This window comes from Moschus berezovskii, chromosome 7, assembly GCF_049115385.1.
Source record: "Moschus berezovskii isolate FMDL1 chromosome 7, NW_MosBer_1.0, whole genome shotgun sequence".
NCBI lineage: Eukaryota > Metazoa > Chordata > Mammalia > Artiodactyla > Moschidae > Moschus > Moschus berezovskii.
Window position 1 is genome coordinate 77,755,195 of NC_142466.1, and position 20,048 is coordinate 77,775,242.

A 20,048-nucleotide genomic window follows, 5' to 3' on the forward strand; every position below is an offset into this window, starting at 1 on the left:
GGCTGCAGTCCATGGGGTTGCGAAGAGTCAGACACGACTGAGCGACTTCACTTTCATTTTTCACTTTCACGCATTGGAGAAGGAAATGGCAACCCACTCCAGTGTTCTTGCCTGGAGAATCCCAGGGACGGGGGAGCCTGGTGGGCTGCCGTCTATGGGGTCGCACAGAGTCGGACACGACTGAAGTGACTTAGCAGCAGCAGCAGCAGGAGACAGTGTAGGGTTTCCCAGGTGACTCAGTGGTAAAGAATCCGCCTGCCAATGCAGGAGACTCAGGACACACGGGTTCGATCCCTGAGTGGGGAATATCCCTGCCCAGGTGACCTGTGGTCTCAGGGGCAAAAAGAGTCGGGAAAGATCACGCCTCTGCCGTTGAGGTGATGCCTCCCCCGGGCCGCGCGGTGGCGCTGCAGCTCCGCGAGGCCTGGGTGGCTCTGGGGCTCAGGGGCGCGCAGGCGTCTGGGGACCCTAGAGCTGCGGCGGCGACGCGCGGGGCGGCCGCGGTGAGGGCGGCGGGCGGACCTCGGGGTAGGTCGCTCCGATCGCTCACGGTCGGCCTCGTGCTTCTCCGGGGCCTCTCACTCCTGGGCCGGGAAGGATCGATCTCGGCCGCGGATCGGGCCCGAGGCAGCAGGGCGCGGACCCGGGGACGGCGAGAGCGACCGCATCGGGGGCCGGGTGACCCCTCCCTGCCCCACCACGGCCCAGCCGGGGACCCTGGGCACGATCCTTACCCTCCTCGGAGCCCGGCCCGTCTCCGATCGGAGGAGAGACCGTGTCCTCGGTCGTGGGAGGGCCCGAGTTCTGTTCTCTGATCGCGGCGGTGTCGGTTGCCCCGCAGGCTCTCCCACCTGTCACCCTGGCCCTTCTCTGCTTGGACGGCGTCTTCCTCTCCGCAGCCGAGAATGATTTCGTGCAGCGCATCCGGGAGGAACTGGACCGCTTCCTGCTGCAGAAGCAGCTGTCAAAGTAAGCCGGAGTGAGGGTGGCGCCCGCTCTGCCGCTGGGAAGAGCAGTGTTCACCCCTAGCCTCCTTGCCGCTTTTTGTCCAGTGGTGCATCTAAAGTAACTGGGCTCGCAACTGGCTCTGATCTTGGCCTTTAGGTCTAATAATCTGCTGTCAGGCCTTTCCCCGCTGCATCTTTCCTGGGTAACACCGAGCATCACCTGAGATGGTACAGCCCACCCCTGGAAGGAGGATGGGGCCAGCAGTTCCTCTCATACCCTCTATGGGCAGGTCCATTGCAGTCAGCCTGGGACCCTAGGGGGCAGAGCAAGCCTAGGTTCAAGCCACCTGTAAACCAGGAGTGGACTCCCTGGGGGTCAGGCCTGGGGGCTGCTCCTGGAGCTCCTGCTCTGCTCTCCTTCCCATCCCTCCCCAGGGTCCTCCTCTTTCCCCCACTCTCCAGTCGGCTCCGGTACCTGATCCACAGGACAGCAGAGAATTTTGACCTTTTGAGCAGCTTCTCTGTTGGAGAGGGCTGGAGGAGGAGGACGGTCATCTGTCACCTGGACATCAGGTATGTATCCTGCCGCCTGGGAGGCCCCTCGTTGGTTCTCCCCCGGGGGTGGTCTGGTGAACTGGTCAGCCTCTGGGAGGGAATCAGGGCTGGGTGACCCCCTCCCTCACCAGCCTCAGTTGCTTAGAGTCAGTGCTGCCCTCTGCTCAGCAGGGGAGTAGGGGTGCATTGTTGATGGACTGTTTGCTAATTTCCTTTAGCAAATTCAGCTTATGCACGTTGGGCCAAAAGAGAGAGAGCTGTTTAAACAGTGGGGATGTCCACCCAGTATTGCTGTCAGGGAGCTTGGGCCATGGAACCTGAGAGCTCATCTAGCAATTCGCTCACCTGTCTCCATGTACATCTTGAAGGAGCTTATCATAATGTCTATAATCCTAGACTTTAAAGTTAGACTTTTCTCTTTTTTTGATCTGTTTTAAACTTTTTATTTTGTGTTGGGGTGCAGCCAATTAACAATATTGTGATAGTTTCAGGTGAACAGCAAAGGGACTCAACCACACATATACATGTATCCATTCTCCCCTCAACTCCCCTCCCATCTAGGCTAACACAAAACATTGAGCAGAGTGCTGCATGCTATACAGTAGGTACTTGTTGGTTATCCATTTAAAATATAGCCATGTGTACATGTCCATTCCAAGCTTCCTAACTATCCCTTTCGCTTGTCCCATTGTTTGTGTGTGTGTGTGTGTGTGTGTGTGTGTGTGTGTATGTGTGCTAAGTCCCTTCAGTCTTGTCGGACTCTTTGCGACCCCATCCGATTATCAGCCATTCGAAAGAACGAAATAATTCCACTTGCAGCGACATAGATGGACCTAGAGATTGTCATCTGTGTTACTGCAAACAGCATTGTTTCATGGTTTTGAATGGCTGATGATCGGATGGGGTCGCAAAGAGTGGGACATGATCCATCTGCAATACAGGAGAATTGGGTTCGTTCCTTGAGTCGGGAAGATCCCCTGGAGTAGGAAATGGCAACCCACTCCAGTATTCTTGCCTGGAAAATCCCATGGACAGAGGAGCCTCGTGGGCCCCAGTCCATGGGGTCACAAAGGGTCGGTCACAGCTGAGCTACTAACACACACACACAGACTGTCCTACAGAGTGCAGTAGGCCAGACAGAGAAGGAGAATATCACATGACATCCCTTATATGTGGAATCGAAAAAGAAGTGATACAGATGGCCTTACAAACAGACTCACAGACTTAAAGTCACACACTTTTCTAATAACACAGTTTCTGAATGCTAGTTACTCACCGCACCCTGTAGCAAGTGGACTCAGCTGTCTCATAGTCGGCTTATAACACTGGAGGAAGAGTTGACGGCTTTGTGCTTGTTCAGGGCATCCCGCCTCCCCTCTGATGGCTCATTAAGTTGTTTTCCAGGGTCACTGTGGCTTTGGTTTTTGCCTGAGACTGACTCGAGAGCCTCAGGCCTGAATGGCAGATAACTCCAATAAACCATTCTCCTTGGGGCTCAACCACCCCTCTGATCAGTGCCTGCTCCTGCTCCAGGTTGCCCAGTTCAGACGGATTCTCTGGCCCCTGCCGCCCTCCTGCCTCCCACCCTAGCAAGTACCGAGGTCCTCGGCCCACTGCAAGCCAGGGAGCGGCTGCTGGTCCCCGAGGGGTGAGGGCTGGCCGGTGGCATCGTGGACGCAAGCCGGACCAGGCCTTGTATGTGCCTCGGGTGCTACGCCGGCAGGAAGAAGGAGTGCCGCGCCCTCCTGCAGAGCTGCCGGGAGATGCTCCAGCTGGCGGGCTCTCAGAAGAACTAGGAGATACTGGTGCTGGGAACCCCATTGCCGATCAGGAACTTCCCGTGTCAGTGACTCAGGCAACAGAGGACCAAAAAGGCCCTGGTCAAGGCTGTGAGAAAGAGTCGCTGCCAGTCCCATTGGCTGCTGAACCCTCAGGGCCTGAGAGCCACGCAGGGACCAGAGACAGGTCGGAGTCAGCCAAACAGCCGGAGCCCGGGCTGCAGCTGGACTTGGAGGAGGGAAATGGGACTGAGCTGGAGAGGAGCCTGGCAGCAGAGGAGGAAGAGGAAGAGCTGGAAGAGGAGGGGCCAGGCAGCAGCCCCGAGGACGATTTCAGTGAACTGCTGCAGGAGGTGATGAAGCTCTTAAGCCCGGAAAAGGGAGGGTGGAAGGGAGGTGGGTGTAGTCGAGGGTGGATGGGACGGAGGGTCACAGTGTATGGGTGTTGAGTGATAGCGGTCCCTTAGGAGACCAGTACTCAGGTGAGGAGGCTCAGGATCTGGGGTCAGGGGTGTGGATTGGATCCCACCTCAACCAGGTTATTTGGCTTTTCTAAGTTTCACTTCTTCCTCTGAAAAAATAGCAGGTGCTAATACACACTTCCCAAGGGAACAGAGTGCTTCAGAATGCACTACAGACGCTGGTCATGAAAATTACTCTTCTGCTTGAAGCTTTGTCTTACAAATCTCTTGTCCTTGGAACCATGTGTCTGCCGTTGAGCCTGGCTGCGGGTGTCAGTTGGGAGGGCAGGCAGCCTGTGTCGCTATTTTACAGATGAAGAACACCAGATAGCCTTGCTGATCATCACTTTGTTAATGAGAAAAGGAAAGATCCTGGGCCTGCCTAGCTCCGCCTCTTACTGACAGCAACTTGGGGCAGAATTACCCAATTCTTTGGCTTAGTTTACCCATCAGTAAAGTGGGCCTACAGAATAGAGTTTTGGGGATTCTGTGAAACACAGTGTGTGTAAGTACCAGTCACCCAGCGGGGACTCCCCTAAAACTCATGCTTCTCCATCTCGTGGCCCTGTCTGCCATACTGCTATCTTTCCCAGACTCCTGTCTGGGGTGCTCACCTCCATGTCAATGCAGAAGCCTGTGGGACTCTCAGTGTGGGGTTTTGAGAGCACTCACTCGGAGTCCGGTGTATCCAAGCTCCACTCACTAAAGGGTCTGATCTCTCCCAGATAACGAACAACCTGACCGAGAAGGAGATTCAGGTAGAGAAGATCCACGTGGACACATCATCCTTTGTGGACGAGCTGCCTGGAGAGAAGGATTTTGCACATGTGGTGGAGATCTATGACTTTGAGCCAGTGCTCAAGACTGAGGACCTGCTGGCTACCTTCTCTGAGTTCCAGTGAGTGCTGGAGAGGCTTTGGAGTAGGGCTGGGGGCTGGGGAGAGTGCTTTCTTTCTGGAGAGGAGCTAGGACAGGGCTTTGTGTGGGGGACGCTTGCCTGCCCCTCCTTCAGTGCCTAGAAAGAAAGGCAGAAAGTAGTGTGGTTGCTCTGGGTGCCATGCTCCTGGGCAATTCAGCTTGCTGGCCGTGACTGTGCAGAGGAGGAAGAGAGCTGAGTTTTCGGTCGTGGACCGTTTTTGAAGGCTCAAGACCTGGTCCTGCTGGCACAGGCATCGGACCTCCAGCCTGGCCCCCAGCACACCCACATGCCAACCATGACCCTATGGGCCCACTGCCTCCCCCTGCTTCACAGCCAGCCACCCAGTTGGAGAGTCAGCAGATGGAGGGCCACCTCCATAGAGGAGCTCTTTCCGGGATGAACTGGGCTTGAGTAGCTCTGGGGCAGAGTCTGCTGGAGAGGGGAGAAAAAGTGAAAAAAAGACTTCTCCCGTCTCTCCAGATTCTTGGATCCAAATCCAGTCTTTTCTCCTTTCTCTTTTTTCTCCATGCTTGTTTTCTTTTCTCCGGTCCCCCTTCTCTTTTCCTGCTTAGACTTTAAACACATCCCTTTTTTCAGGATCTCTATCTGACTGCTTCCTGAAGAGCCTCCCTTGCCCTCCCTGAGCCCAACCAGGTGGACGGTACAAGGGGCTAGTCTGCCGTCCAGCCCTGAGGGCTGGGCCAGACTGGGGCCATTGGAGGCTTCATCATCCACAGAGGAGCCCCAGGCCCCAAGACTGCTTTGGTCTCCCACAGGCCCTAGACTCAGGAGTGCTTTCCCAAGTGGCAGGAAGAAAGTCAGTCAGAGCAGTTTCACTGACGTGCTTGTATCAAGTCCTGTCCTCACCATGAAGCCCTTTGTCTCTAGCCGCAAACCCTACGCCCTTGGCCTGGGGTGACCACGTCTGTGAGGGGCCCTCTTCACCCTTGGCTTTGTGCTCTGCAAGCTTTGGGTCCTGACTTCCTCAGTTCCAGGAGTCGGGGGCCCACCAGATCTCAGAGGTGGGGCCTGTCTTTCTGAAGCTGTCATATGGTCTTCAGGGCAAGTCTGCCCCTGGTGGTCATCTCCTTCTTAGAGGAGATGAACTTGTCTTGGGCTTGGAGTATTTGAGGACTGGAGCGGGGAGGGTCTTCCTGCAGCAGGAGGGGTTTTCCGCATTCACTCTCCTTGTCATTCTGTCTCGTCCCCGACACAGAGAGAAGGGGTTCAAGATCCAGTGGGTGGACGACACGCATGCACTCGGCGTCTTCCCCTGCCCAGCTTCAGGTAAGGCGGTGCATGGTGGCCTGGCTCCTCCTCTGACTGCTGTTGGGAAGGGAGGTAGCCTTGTTTCCTGGGGTGAGGATCCCCCAGATCAGGGTGCAGGCTGCCCTAAGCTGATGGACTGGCAGGGCAGCTCCCAGCCACCTAATTGGGAAGTCCAGGGGGGTGGAGTGGGCACTGGGCCAGGAAGCTTACACCTCTTCATCCTTGCGTCTTGAGTTCAGAGGTTTCAGATTCAGGTGACCTCCACATCCAAAATGAAAACATGTGAAGATGCCATTTTTACAGATCAAAAATATTCAAATACTGGTGGGACTTCCCTGGTAGTTGAGTGGTTAAGACTCCAGGCTTTAATGCACAGGGCATGGGTTCAATCCCTGGTCAGGGAACTAAGATCCCACATGCCATGTGGCACAGCCAGAAAAAAAAAATAAAGCATTCAAGTCCTGACAGGTTCTTATGGTTTGAGCAGATGTGTTCTCATTGCGTTTAGATTAAAGCCTCAGGAGATAGGTGAGATGACTCCATTTTACAGATGGGGAGACTGAGTTCCCCGATGTCAGTGTCCGATCAAGGTTATGAAGCCTCTTTTCAACCGTCAAGGCTGGGGAGGCCGGCTAGTCTCCTGGCTGTCCTTCCGGTGCTGCTTCTCCCTCTCAGCACTTTCCTGCACTACCCCTGCCACACCACTGCACAGTTTGTGTATATTTATAGAGTCAGTCCCCGGCCCCCTTTGACTGGGCTTCTCACAACCACGGGCTCTGAACACAGAGTGGGAAGTGACCATGGCTGGTGTGGGCCCGGTCTTCAGGAGAGCCTGAGCTTTTAGGGACGGGAGGCAGTGTCCAGGCAGCAAGAGGACTGGGGCCAGGTGGGGGCTTCAGCCCCAGAGAGGGAGCCACTGAAAGGTGGGGGCTGGGGGAGGCCCTCCCGGTCCATGGAAGGGATTAGCATGGGGCTTGGCATGGCCATGACTGCCTTCTGGGCTCTGCCAAGCTGGCCAGGAGCCAGGGGCAGGCCTGCTCAGTTTCCTCATGTCCTGGACTCATCTGTATGGTGGTTTGGGTCTGAGGTCCCTCCCAGCTGTGAGGTGACTGTGTCTGTAAGTGGCCTGAGTGCCCCAGGGCCCAGCCCAGCCTGAGGCAATGAGAGCATGCACCCTGGGAGGGGCTTGAGTGGGGGCGGGGTGGTGATGGTGGTGATAGTGTTTGTTTTAAGCTCCAGGGCTTTGGAAGGCCAGGGCCTGCCTCTCCTGATGTCAGAACCACAGGCTCACCATGTGGCTCCCACCACCCCCCCTCCCCCGCCGCTCCAGGGCAGGAGGGTAGGAGTTGGGGCATGGCCCCTCCATCTGAGAGCATGGCAGCCCCATGCAGGCCTGCGAGCTCTGGGGGAGGGGCGAGCTGATGGGGAAGTCCTGTCCCTGAGGTTTGGATGGATGTCAGAAGCGGCTGTCTGGGCTCGGGGTAACACGTGTGTTCCTGGGTCCTGAGGAGGCCTCAGCAGGAAATGCGGATGGCTCCAGACCTGCTTTCTTTCCTTAGCTGCCGAGGCCTTGACCAGGGATTTCTCCACACTGAAGATCCGGCCCCTGACGCAGGGAGCCAGGCAGTCCAAGCTGAAGGCCCTGCAGAGGCCAAGTAAGGGAGCCGGTGGTCTGGGGGAGGGCTGCTTGAGTGTGGGTCTGCCCTCTGATTCACTTCCCTCCAAAGTTCGCTGCTTTCTGGCCCCTGGGCTGCAGTGACCCATGGGGTGGTCCTCGCCCACCCTCGGGGGCCTATCGGGAGAGCCGTCTGCCAGCTGCCCTGTCCCAGGCTTGCCCTCCATTCACACCTCTTGGGAGTCTGGTTCGGGGTGCAGAGGGGAAGCTTGGTCTTTGTGTCTGGCCGAGGAAGCCATGCTCTGCTGTAAGGTGTACAGAGCTTGGGCTTTGGTGTGACCCTGGCACTGGCACTCCCTTAAATTGGCCTTGAGCAAGTCACTGGATGTTTGTGAGTCAGTCCCTTTCTCTGTGAGATAAGCGTTGGAGTGAATGAGAGAGCCTGGCGGACGTGCCCCCGCAGTGGTGAGAGGCACACAGAAGGTGCCACGTAAATGATGGCTCCTCCCCTTTGCTCCTCTTTCCAGGGAGCATAAGGGGGCTTTTAGGGGCCAGTTTCCCATGGCTGCAGAGCAGTGGCTGGCTGGCAGAACTGGCCTAGAGAAGCCTGCTGAGGCCATCCACATTCTTGTGGATTACATGGTCTTTGTCCCAGATTTCTTAGGGATGATAAACATCCTGTCTGTTGATCCAAAAGCTCCAGGTGTCCCTTCCTGGTCTGCTTGCCCTCTCAAAGGGCCCCTGCAAGGCAGGGAGGTGGACAGGATTAACACCACCCCCCGCCCCCAAGAGAAGGAGAAACAGGGAGGGAGCAGAGAAGTGGCAGGGTGTCAGGATGCCACGTGGGGCCAGGAGCCCTCGGTGGCCCCTCTCACCAGCATCAGGCCACAGCGGGGTGCAGCCGGGCCTCAGGGGTGGGCTCTAACTGTCTCCGAGGCTGCTGTGCCGCTGGAGGAGAGGCCACAGCCTTGAATTCAAGTCCCCACCCCATGGGGCTTTCCTTTCAGAGCTCCTGCATCTGGCGAAGGAGAGACCACAGACAAATACAGCCGTGGCCCGGAGGCTGGTGGCCCGGGCCCTGGGGCTCCAACACAGAAAGAAGGAGCGGCCTGCAGTGGAGCCTCCTGCTGCTCTGACGCCCTGAGAGGCCCAGCCCGCCTGGATCAAGCTCCCCAACGCAGCTCGGGCCCCAACACCACAAGCCTTTACACACACCGGAGCAGCCCTGAGCCATCCTTGAACATCGCTCTGAGGCGTGGTGGGCTTTAGTTTGGTCTAGTTTCTGAAGCTGAGTGAAAAATAAAAATTGAAGAAATGTAACATGATTGCTTCAAAATGTAATGGTCTGCAGTGGAACACTAGGGGGCGCTGTTCGCCTCCCATTGGAGACCCAGGGGTGCTGAAGAAGCTGGTTGCTTTAGGTGACTGACCTCAAACCAGCTGGGCCTCCAAGGCATTTTTGAGCAGAGCCTGCCCAGTTTGTGGGGGTAGGTTGCACCTATTGTGTGACATATGCCCAGTCTCCCCCAGAGCAACTCTGGGCTATTGGCCATGCTGAGACACCCCCGCCTCTGCCGTGTACTGGCCCTAGTGTTACCAGTGGTGTGGGTTACACAGGGGTCCCTGCAGAAATAAACATGAACTTGCCTCGAGGTGAAATCTGAAATGCCCTTTGAGTTCCCTCCCCTCGCAGGGATGGGTAGGAGGGCAGCTTTTTGGGGACAGGGTCCCAGTACACTGGTCTTTCTGGTTTGAGTGGAGCTGGTGATGATCCTGGCCCTTTGAGGTCATCTTGGACCCCTCGGTATGCTGGGCCACAGCCCACTGTGACCCAGAGGGAGCCCTGGGCCTGGCTGGATTGGGGTTCACTCTCACTGTGCCCCGGGGATTCGGGATCCACCCTCACTGCACCTCAGGGAAGAGCGTGGGGCCCTGATCTGCTTCATCGTCCCTCCCCCAGAGACCAGCCCAGGCGCTGCCCTTTGGGGAAATTTCCTGAGGCTGAAGGCTGAATGTCCCATCTGATCCTCACGCAGCCATGGTGCCCCTAACACATTTCCCTAAAAGACAAGAGCCAAAGAAAGGCTGAGGCCCGTGTTTCTGTGGATTCTCCTGATCTCCTTCGAGTGCTGCTCTCCCCAGCAGCTGCTCCTCCGCTGTGGTGTGAACTGAAGGAGGCCCCTGTGATGGGTCAGTGGTGAAGAATTTGCCTGCAGTGCCGGAGACGCAGGTTTGATCCCTGGGTCAGGAAGATCTCCTGGAAGACGAAATGGCAACCCACTCTAGTATTCTTGCCTGGGAAATCCCATGGACAGAGGAGCCTGGTGGGCTACAGTCCATGGGGGTCGTGAAAGAGTCAGATACAACTTAGCGACTAAACACCAACCTGTAGCCAATGCCGGACAGGAGGTGTCTGGAACCCACATCCCTACAAGAGAGAACCTGTAAGGGTGTGCAGCTCCCTGGCTGTGACGGGAAGGGAGCCCTGTGGCTTAGGGACTGCACGCTGAGGCCCAAATGAAACACACCTGCAGGTCATAAATCTTTTATTCAGAGTTTCAAGTATGTGTAAGTGTCCGTGATGACACATGGCGATCGGTGAGCGTCCTCCTCACCCAGAACCCTGGTTCTAGCACCGTTGAATCAATTACCCACAGAATTAGAAGGACAGACAGAGGAGTCACTTACACAGGTGGGCTTGTTTTTCTTTTGAGTTCTACGTTCAAAGGCCCAGATGCCCAATATGAAATGCCACTAAATTACTTTGTGTTTCAAAGTCTGTGAAAATAGAATATAATTATAGTATCTTGAAAAATAGGACACAGGGGTGTAGGTGTCTGGGGGCAAGAGAAGCACCAGCTCTGAGCTCACTGGATCAGAAGACAGGTGGCAGCATTACTTATACGTGTGAACAGAATAAACAGAGTAGAGGCAGTTCATCTAATTGGAAGAGAAGTCTAGATATTCAAAGTTGGCTGGAAACAACCTAAGAGGAGCAGAAGTGGGATTCAGCCTGACCTCCTTGGGTTGCTAACCCACGTTGCCAACACGTAACTTGAGAAGAAAATGGCCCCACGTTATCTGCGGTGAGCCGGGCGGGCGGTGAGGCTCGGAGTGGACCACGCCTTGGATGGGACAAGCAGCCGACCCCCTGTGCACCGGTGGTCCCAGCCAGGACGGCTCTTGATTGGCGCTGCTCCCCACCACCCCGTGGACGAGCCCCAGCCCCGGAGGCTGTCCCAGGCTGCGGGTGTCAGGAGCACACCTTCCTCGCCTTCCTCCTGAGCTTGGCCGAGGGCTGCAGGGGGTCGAGACGGGCAGGGCCGGGCTGGATGAGGGGGAGCAGGGCGATATCCGGTCAGACTGCAGTTGCTGGGGGAGATGCCCGTGGCCCGGAGGCAGGAGGTGACCACGTTGCCACTTTACCGCGTGGAGACCTGGTTATTTATGAGTCCACTGAAGTGCTCAAACTTTTTTTCCGTCTCGTCACTGAAGGAACCACCTGGGGGAACGGGTATCAGAGAGACAGTGCTGGGCAAACTGGATGCACAGGTCTCCCCCCAGAGCTGGAGCCACCCCACCCTCCCCAGGCGGCCTGCAGGGGCCACCTGTGCGTGATGCCAGCAGGGCAGTGGCAGGTGCTGGCCATCTTTAGGGTCAGGCTCCAGTCAGCTGCCCGGCAGTCGGCTGAAACAGTGACTTAATCTAGTGCCCTTAGTTTTCGCCTCCACAGAGCGAGGCCATAACCTACAGTGGAGGAGAAAGCCCAGCCTCCCCTTTTGGAGCCCAGGTTGGATAATGCAGGGAAAAGCTTCTTCACTGGTGGCCAGAAGCCACCATGGTTCACTAGCTTCTCGAGCTCGACAGGAAAGTGACACACCGAGCCCACAAATTGCCGATGCCCACATGTTTGCGGTCTCACACATAATGAGGTGGCGGCCTCAGCTTCGCCAGCCCTTGAATAGCTTTGGGGTCTGTACTGGGCCGGCCCATTTCTGTCCCATTCTCTTGCCTCAGCCAAAGCTGGCTGTGAAAACCCCATCTTCATCCAGGCCTGTGTGATCACCATGTCCTTCCCGTGGGTGGAAACGAGAGACTGGCCCCACTCCCCAAGGTCTTTACCCAACTGAGGAAGTCGCTCTGTTTCCTGGAGAAAGTGGGGCAGCTCCCGCTTGCCTCCTGGAGGTCGGTTGAGGAGTGGGAGCGCCAGGCCGGCCTGAGGAGCAGCCCTGGGGGTGCAGTGCTCCCCAGCAGGGCCCCGGGGACTTACCTATGTGGCAGTTGTACATCCAGATGCGGTGGCCATCATACCGGGTCCTGCACTTCATGATGTTGTTGGTGTAGTCAGACTCCGCCACCTCGTAGTTGGGATTGATGACAACCTGGGGGAGAGTCAGGTCAGAGGGGTTCCTGCCTAAGCCACCCTTCATCCTAGGCCCAGCTGTGATGCTGAGACCAGGCCTGCCTCCAGAGCTGGGCTGAGCTCACGAGACAGAGCAAAGCATGGCCTGGTGTTGTGTTCTCAGAGCAGAGGGGAGGGTGCAGGACTGGCCAGAGGTGAGGCCAGTGAGGCAGAGGGGAGACCTGGAGGAGACCTCCATGCCCCTCACACACCCCTCCACACACCCCTACCAAGAGTGAGCCTTCAGATGTGGGCAAGGATAGTTACCGAGTTTGGGATGGACATGTATATACTTAAAATGGATAACCAACAAGGACCTACTGTACAGCACAGGGAACTCTGCTCAACGTTATGTGGCAGCCTGGCTGGGATGGGGGTTGCAGGTGAGTGGATACATGTATATGTTTGGTCCCTTCGCTGTTCAGCTGAAACTATCACAACACTGTTTGTTAATCGGCTATACTCCAGTACAAGGAGGGCATGACAACCCACCCTCGTATTCTTGCCTGGAGAATCCCCGTGGTCACAGGAGCCTGGTGGGCTACAGTCCATGGGGTCGCAAAGAGTCGGACACAACTGAGCAACTAACCACAGCATAGCACATACCCCAATACAAAATAAAAAGTTGTGTTTTATTTTTTTAAAGACTGTTAATCACTCAGTCATGTCCGACTCTTTGTGACCCCGTGGATTGAAGCCCACCAGGTTCCTCTCTCCATGGGATTCTCCAGGCAAAAATACTGGAGTAGGGAGCCATTTCCTTTTTCAGGGGATTTTCCCAACCCAGGCATGCCTTCAAAAAGGGGTTACCCTCTCCTGAGTGCCAGAGAGGTTTGAGGTTAGTAGAGAAGCAGGAGCTGAGGCCTGGGGAGGCCATGAAACAGCTGCTGAGAGAGAGCGAGAAGGGAGCCGGGGAGCAGGACTTGGTGGGAGGGCATGGGGACCAGAACTGGATGCTGTGGGGAGTCAGAGGGGGGCTGCCCTGGGCACTGGAGATGACACTGTTCCTGGCAGCATGACATTAGACACAACCCTTCTGTTCTCTGGGTCTGGGTTTGCTCTAGGAGGTCTCAAGCCCTTTCTGTTCACCAGGGCAGGTTTCCCCCTTGTACCCCCTTCCTCTGCGTCATCTCAGGTAAGAGGATGGCACCCAGAGGAGCAGGAGCAGGAGGGACCATTCTTTTGAGGGGGCTTCTGGGATTGCTACTGCTGCTGCTGCTAAGTCGCTTCAGTCGTGTCCAACTCTGTGTGACCCCATAGATGGAAGCCCACCTGGCTCCCCCGTCCCTGGGATTCTCCAGGAAAGAACACTGGAGTGGGTTGCCATTTCCTTCTCCAATGCATGAAAGGGAAAAGTGCAAGTGAAGTTGCTCAGTCGTGTCCGACTCTTAGCGACCCCATGGACTGCAGCCTACCAGACTCCTCTGTTCATGGGATTTTCCAGGCAAGAGTACTGGAGTGGGATGCCATTGCCTTCTCTGGGATTGGTTAGTCCTAAAGGAGATCAATCAGTCAGTCCTAAAGGAGATCAAACCACTTAGTCCTAAAAGAGATCAAACAAGTCAGTCCAAAGGAGATCAAATCAGTCAGTCCTAAAGGAGATCAACCCTGAATATTCATTGGAAGGACTGATGCTGAAGCTGAAGCTCCAATACTTTGGCCACCTGACTCAAAGGGCTGATTCATTAGAAAAGACCTTGAAGGCAGGAGGAGAAGGGGATGACAGAGGATGAGATGGCTGGATGGCATCACTGAATCAACGGACATGAACTGGGCAAACTCCAGGAGACAGTGAGGGGCTGGGAGGCCTAGCATGCTACACTTCATTGGGTCGCAGAGAGTTGGACACGGCTTGGCAACTGAACAACAAAAACAACTGGGAGCAGACAGAAAAGGGATATTTAGTGTGAGGAGCCCGGAGGAGGGGCTGAAGGAACGGGAAGGGGGAGGAGACAGAAGCCGGGCCTGGGGCTGTGGGCAAAAGTGGGGCGGCACAGATGAGGCTTTCCCCGAGGGTCCTGCCACATCTGGAAGGGCTGAGACCCCAAGGAGGCAAGGGGGACAGGGCTGCCCAAGGTCAGTATGATGGGGGAGGGACAGCCTGCTCGTTGGGTGCATTCTATAGGCTTGGGGCCCTCAGGACCTCTCCCTCCAGGACTGAGAGTCAGACCATAAAGAAGGTTGAGGGCTGAAGAATGGATGCTTTTGAACTGTGGTGCTGGAGAAGGCTCTTGAGAGTCCCTTGGATTGCAAGGGGATAAAACAAGTCAGTCCTAAAGGAAATCAACCCTGAATATTCATTGGAAGGACTGATGCTGAAGCTGAAGCTCCAACACCTTGGCCACCAGATGCAAAGAACCAACTCATTGGAAAAGCCCCTGATGCGGGGAAAGATTGAGGGCAGGAGAAAGCGATGACAGAGGATGAGGTGGTTGGCTGGCATCACTGACTCAATGGGCATGAGTTTGAGCAAACTCTGGGAGACAGTGAAGGACAGGGAAGCCTGGTGTGCTGCAGTCCATGGGGTCACAAAGAGTCGGACATGACTTATGAGTCTGTAACAACAGTGACCCTTTAGCAAGCTGGCTGGGCCTGCCAGAGCTGCTGTGGGAAACAGGTCAGGGGGGTCTCCAGCCCTGAGTCCTAGCCGGTGCAGACCATTCTGGGGGCTTCATTGTGACTCTGTCTCTCTTGGTAAGGCTGGAAAATGTCCTGCCTGGGGTGGCCTTAGTTTGATCTGTGTTCTGCCTGACAACCTTAGTTGTGCCATGTCCCAGCCCATGCGTGGCTCATAGCCCAGGACAGACATACCCCCTGCACCAAGACATAGGCAGCCCTTTGCTCACAGATAGTCATGCCCCCAGCATGGGTCCCTGCAGGGTGACCATGAGGGCAGTGGGGACTATTAGGGCCCATTTGACCCACTCGGGTGCAAGGGTGAGAGCTGAAATGGTCTCCACAATCCCATCAGACTCATAAGTAGGGTCCTCAGTCTCTTGGGGATCTGTGGGCAGTGGCTTTAGTTCCTTAGACAGGAGATCAGCTGTGGTTTACAACAGCCAACATGTGGAAGCAACCTAAGAGTCCATCAACAGATGAATAGGTAAAGATGTGATGTATATGTATGTATACACACAATGGAATACTCAGCCAGAAAAAAAAAATGAAATTTTGCCATTTGCAATAACATGGATGGACTTGCAGCTATTATGCTTAGTGGAATAAGTCAGAGAAAGAAAAATACTGCATATTATCACGTATTTATGCAATCTAGAAAACACAACAAACTAGTGAATGTAACAGACAAGAAGCAGACTCACAAATACAGAGAATAAGCTAGTGGTTACCAATGGGGAGAGGGAAATGGGGAGAGGCAAGATAGGTATACAAACTACTGTGCATGAAATAAACTATAAGGAGATACTGCACAGCACAGGGAATTAAGCCAGTATTTTCTCACAACTATCAATGGGGTATAATCTAGAAAAATTTTGAATTTCTATGTTGGACACCTGAAACTAATACTGTAAATCAACTATACCTCAATTTTTAAAAACTTAAAAAAAAACACACAAACAAAATAAATAAACTGACAGTGGCAGCTTTGTGCTGAAAAACAAAAAAGATCTGCTATGGATCCAGGCAATGGTGGGAATTAGGGATCTCATAACCCTGGGAACCCCGCCTCTAAGCCTCTGTGCACTGGCCTCGAGCTGGAACGCCACCCCCTCCTCACCCAGCTTTCTCCTGTTTCTGCAGCTTTGCTGGGGCCTGTGCCTGGGTCCACATAGGAATAGAGAGGGCCAGTACTCCCAGGCCAGGGCTCTCGCAAGTCCAAAGCTCCACGCCCATCCCAAGGGAAGATGACCTGGTCTTGCTGGCTGTGAAGTTCAGTAATGATGATGCCCATCCCTGGGGGATTGCATGAGACCATGGGTCCACAGGGTGTGGGCAGGGTCTGGCCCACCACTGATCTTCAGTGTACATGCATGCTCAGTCGTGTCCGTCTCTCTGTGACCTCCTGGACTGTAGCCCGCCAGGCTCCCCTGTCCATGGGATTCTCCAGGCAATAACACTGGAGTAGGTTGCCATTTCCTCCTCCAGGGGATCTTCCCAACCCAGGGATCGAACCCACATCTCTTGCATCTCGTGCATTGGCAGGCAGATTCTTTACCACTGGGCCATCTGGGAAGCCGTTTAAGGAGTCACAGTTTTTAAACAGACATTATCAAAATACATGACGCTACACGTTTCCCTTGCATAGGGATAGCAGACCTCAAACATAAACTGGAGTATGTGTACAGAGACACGGATATTCGATTCTTTAAATAAAGAACACTCTGCTCTTCGCTTGGGGCTCTCCAAGTCTGCGGTTCTGGGCTTGTGGGTGGAAAAGTGCTGTCTGATTACCAGTCTCTGAAACTGACCAGGGAAACTTTCAGAGCCCCTCTGTGGTCACTTCCCTGCAGGTGCTGGTTCCTCCTGGGACTGTCTATAAGGTGGGGACCGTGGCCAGGCCCTGGGCTGGCTGAATGCCTTCCTAGGAAAGCTTTCAAGAGAAAATGACACATTTCTGGTCACCCAAGCATCTAGCTTGAAAGCAAGATGGGTGGGGATGTGGGAAAAATCAGGTGAAATGAAGTGTCTGCAGGCAGGAGTGCGTCTGTGTACCTTAAGGGGAGACATTGGGGATATGGTGACCCTGGGCTCCCCCACCAGTCTGGGCCCCGGCTGGGGCCTGCAGCTATTTGCAGGAAGGTGGGAGGCCAATGTGTCTTAGTTCCCGTCTCAGGGTAGCCTTTCCCCTGGCAGAGTACGTAGAAGTCCTGGGAAGTCACTGCACAAATAGTCACTGGACAGGCTCTCTAGTACCTAACAATCTACCATTATAGGTTTATTTCTTTGCATTGAACATTGCCACCTCTGCATATCCTCTTCTATGAGGCAAACATTTCTGGGAGAGGCAAGTCATAGACATTTGTGTGTGAATGGCTCTTTGTGTGATTACTTTTAGCCCTGACAGCACAGGCCAAGACAGCATGAGGGAGGGCACTGGGAGAAACCATGGTGGAGGTGCAAGCACAGCTCCAAAGACACATGAAGTGTAGGCCGCCTTAGAGTCTGCACTGATTCCTAGCCTGAGGACCAAATCGGGCCTGCAGATGCCCTTTAATTTGCAAGTACCAGGTGCAGGACTCTGTGCCCTTTAGACAGCCCAGCCTCCATGCCTGTATTTTCTGCCTGGGCACCATCAGAAGGAGGCTGCCTACCCATTTGCTCAGGCAGAGACCCCTCCTCCCATTGGCGGGGAGCCTGGAGCCCCTTATGTGCCTCACCTGGAACAGGTAGTCTCCAGGAGGCACGTCGGTGATGTCGACCCACTGGCAGTCGATGTCATGACGGTACATGTCCCAGCAGCCCATGGTGATGCCCTGCTCACCAAAGTTGGCACACTCGTAACTCTTCTGGATGTCTGCATGTGGGGACAGAGGGAAGTCCAGTTACCAGGCACCCGTGGTTCCTCCGCTGCCCTCCCTACAAAGGCCCCCAAGCGGCCTGCTAGGTGGGGGACATCCCCAGACCCTACCCTCAGCATCTCTCCCTTCTCCAGGCCCACAGCCTTGGCTGCCTCTGGGCTCGGCAGCCCATCCCCGCTCTGCTCTGCTTTTGGTAGAATCCTGCCTCAATTCCCTATCCACATCCCACTGCATCCTCCCCAGCGAAGCCTTCCCGGGCCACTGTGGCCCACCCTGGCCTTTCTGAGGAATATCAGCCTGGGGATGAAGCGTGTGCTGTTCTGGGTAAGTCATGCTGTTTATTGTTGAGCCTGATGTGGGGTCATCTGGTCTCCCCGGGGGCATCTGCTCTTGGATGTAGTCTTGGTCTGATCCATCTCTCTGACCCGTCCTGGGTCAGCCCCTTGCGTGGCACATGGTAGGTGCTCGAAACCCATCTGCTGGGTGATTTCATGACAGGCCAGGGGCTACATCAACCACTGACAATTAGCACCCATTTACTGAGAGCCTGCCGAGTCTGGGCGCTACTCTAAGCCCCAGCTGCCCTGAGAAGTCACGTGTCTCCTCTTAAGAGAGCTCCGTCAGGCCAGGACGGCAGGTGCACCCACAGTGGTCACCGTGCAGGTATGGAAGCGACTGGAGGTGTGGGTGGGGTGCTGCCTCTGCCTGGGGCAGTCAAGAGAGTCTGGGAACCTCAAAGTGGGGCTTTGAGCTTGAACTGGAAGGTAAGAACCTGTGGGGCTTGTGTATCTGTGTTGGACACAGAGAGAAAGTGTGGCAGCCAGAGGACTGCGTGTCAGGTTCAAGGGTTTGAGCCTTACTGGGGAGACCCACCAGGGGACCCAATGGATCCACCAGTGCCCGTCAGCACGACTCTGGGGACCCAGGTGCCTTTATAGCCAGGCCTTGCCCACCCCACCCCTCCAGCCCCAGGTGGTAGTCATGAGGTCCCCAGGGAGGAAGGTCCTGTGGGGAGTCAGCAGGGGCCAGGGCGACACAGAGTCCCCAGCCAGGCCTGGGATCCTGGCCGCATGAGCACACGCGGGAGCATCTGAGTCCCTCGGAATCTCCCCAGCCCGCCCTGTCCCCCGAATACCTCCTTCACATTCTGTGTCCTCCAAGCAGAAGCTAGCTTTGTGGCCCTCTGCCACCTTGGTGCCATTGAGGTTCAGCAGGTCGTAGTGGGTGAACACCTCCATGCTGTGGTAATGCCTGGGGGCGAGAGGGAGGTCTGGATGTCAGCTTCTGGAGGGATTGCCACCTGCAAGCAATGGCCCAGCTGGCCATTCCCCTCCGGAGACATCTCGAGCAGAGCAGCGTGGTCCAAAGTGGTGGTGGACACAGAAAAGTAGGCAGTGGACAGGGCATTATGAGATGGGGGATGGGACAGAAGCCAGGAATCGTGGAGCTTCCATGGGCTTGGGAGGGGGACAACCCACTAGCTTCCAGAGCCTCGGTTTTTTCATCTGCTAAATGGGAATAATAATGTGATGCATGGGGTGCTATGGGAATTAATCAGATAAACTGATGAACAGGGGGCTTAGCATCAATAAGCTCAATAAATTAGGATATATTTAGTAAAGGATGTAGCACCCTCCAGAGCCCTAAAGTGGCTGTCACAGCTCATTCCTACTTGGACACTTTCTGCAGATGAATGCAAGTCACTCTTCCATGTCTTTAGAAAACGTTTAAAATGGGAAAAGACTCTGATGCTGGGAGTGATTGGGGGCGGGAGGAGACGGGGACGACAGAGAATGAGATGGCTGGATGGCATCACCGACTCGATGGAGGTGAGTTTGAGTGAACTCCGGGAGTTGGTGATGGACAGGGAGGCCTGGCGTGCTGTGATTCATGGGGTCGCAAAGAGTTGGACACGACTGAGCGACTGAACTGAACTGAACTGATGGTCGGGAGGGAGACAGAATGAAGAGGGGAAGAAGGGGTGGGAAGAGCAGGCGCTGATGAGCAGGGCACACACGTGTTCCAAACCAGGTGATGGAGCAGAAACCTGTGCTCCTGGCATCAAGAAAAATTTTTTTTAAAAAAGAGGGGGAAAAAGGGGCTTTGAGACCCCCTGGGAGGGAGAGGGTGACCGGCATGTCCTGTAGAAGGGAGCAGAGAGGGAAGAGAGATTGTGCACCCCCGTGGCTCTTGCCCTGGATGAACATTTACCTAACGGGGTCCCATCTCATCACTTGGGAAGAATTGAGAACAGATGCAGGTCCTTGGAAAGGATGGTGTTTGGTGCAGAATAACAAGGGAAACATGGCTTCTGAGGGGCCTTCCTGAGGGGCCTGGTGTCAAGTCCATCCTAAGCTGCTACACATCTTATCACAAGTGGCTGCAAGTATTCACACTCACTTGTCTGTCACTCCAGGAACATTTGGAAAATGGGGGAAGGCACAAGGTACCAAGGTTTGGGGAACAGAATCATGAGTTTTGTTTCCCTGTGATCTGAGTTCCCTCCGCAGGAAAGAAGGAATGATAGCATGACCCCCGTCAGGGGTTCTGTAAAGATGAACTAGGAGATGGACTTCCCTGGTTGGGTCCAGAGGCTAAGACTCCACCTTCCAATGCAGGGGGTGC

At 55.1% G+C, this 20,048-nt stretch overlaps 2 protein-coding genes across 3 annotated transcripts in view; one reads left to right on the forward strand and one right to left on the reverse strand.

Moving 5' to 3' along the window:
• Positions 1–365: 365 nt before the first annotated feature.
• On the forward strand, positions 366–8,869 carry R3HCC1 (R3H domain and coiled-coil containing 1). The gene is made up of 8 exons (XM_088838034.1): positions 366–503; positions 842–969; positions 1,383–1,520; positions 3,036–3,633; positions 4,467–4,639; positions 5,877–5,947; positions 7,489–7,584; positions 8,552–8,869. The coding sequence occupies exons 1-8, from the start codon at positions 381–383 to the stop codon at positions 8,686–8,688; spliced, it is 1,464 nt and encodes a 487-aa protein (XP_088694160.1). The 5' UTR covers positions 366–380; the 3' UTR covers positions 8,689–8,869.
• A 1,456-nt stretch (positions 8,870–10,325) lies between these two features.
• Positions 10,326–20,048, reverse strand: part of LOXL2 (lysyl oxidase like 2) — a 117,528-nt gene continuing 107,805 nt past the window's right edge. For both annotated transcript variants that reach the window (XM_055427228.2, XM_055427227.2), the window contains exons 11-14: positions 18,559–18,674; positions 17,283–17,419; positions 11,815–11,926; positions 10,326–11,046 (exon numbers count right to left, since the gene is read on the reverse strand). In XM_055427228.2, the coding sequence (XP_055283203.2) occupies positions 10,967–11,046; positions 11,815–11,926; positions 17,283–17,419; positions 18,559–18,674 (445 nt within the window). In that variant the 3' untranslated portion in view covers positions 10,326–10,966. The remainder of the gene's footprint in view (positions 11,047–11,814; positions 11,927–17,282; positions 17,420–18,558; positions 18,675–20,048) is intronic.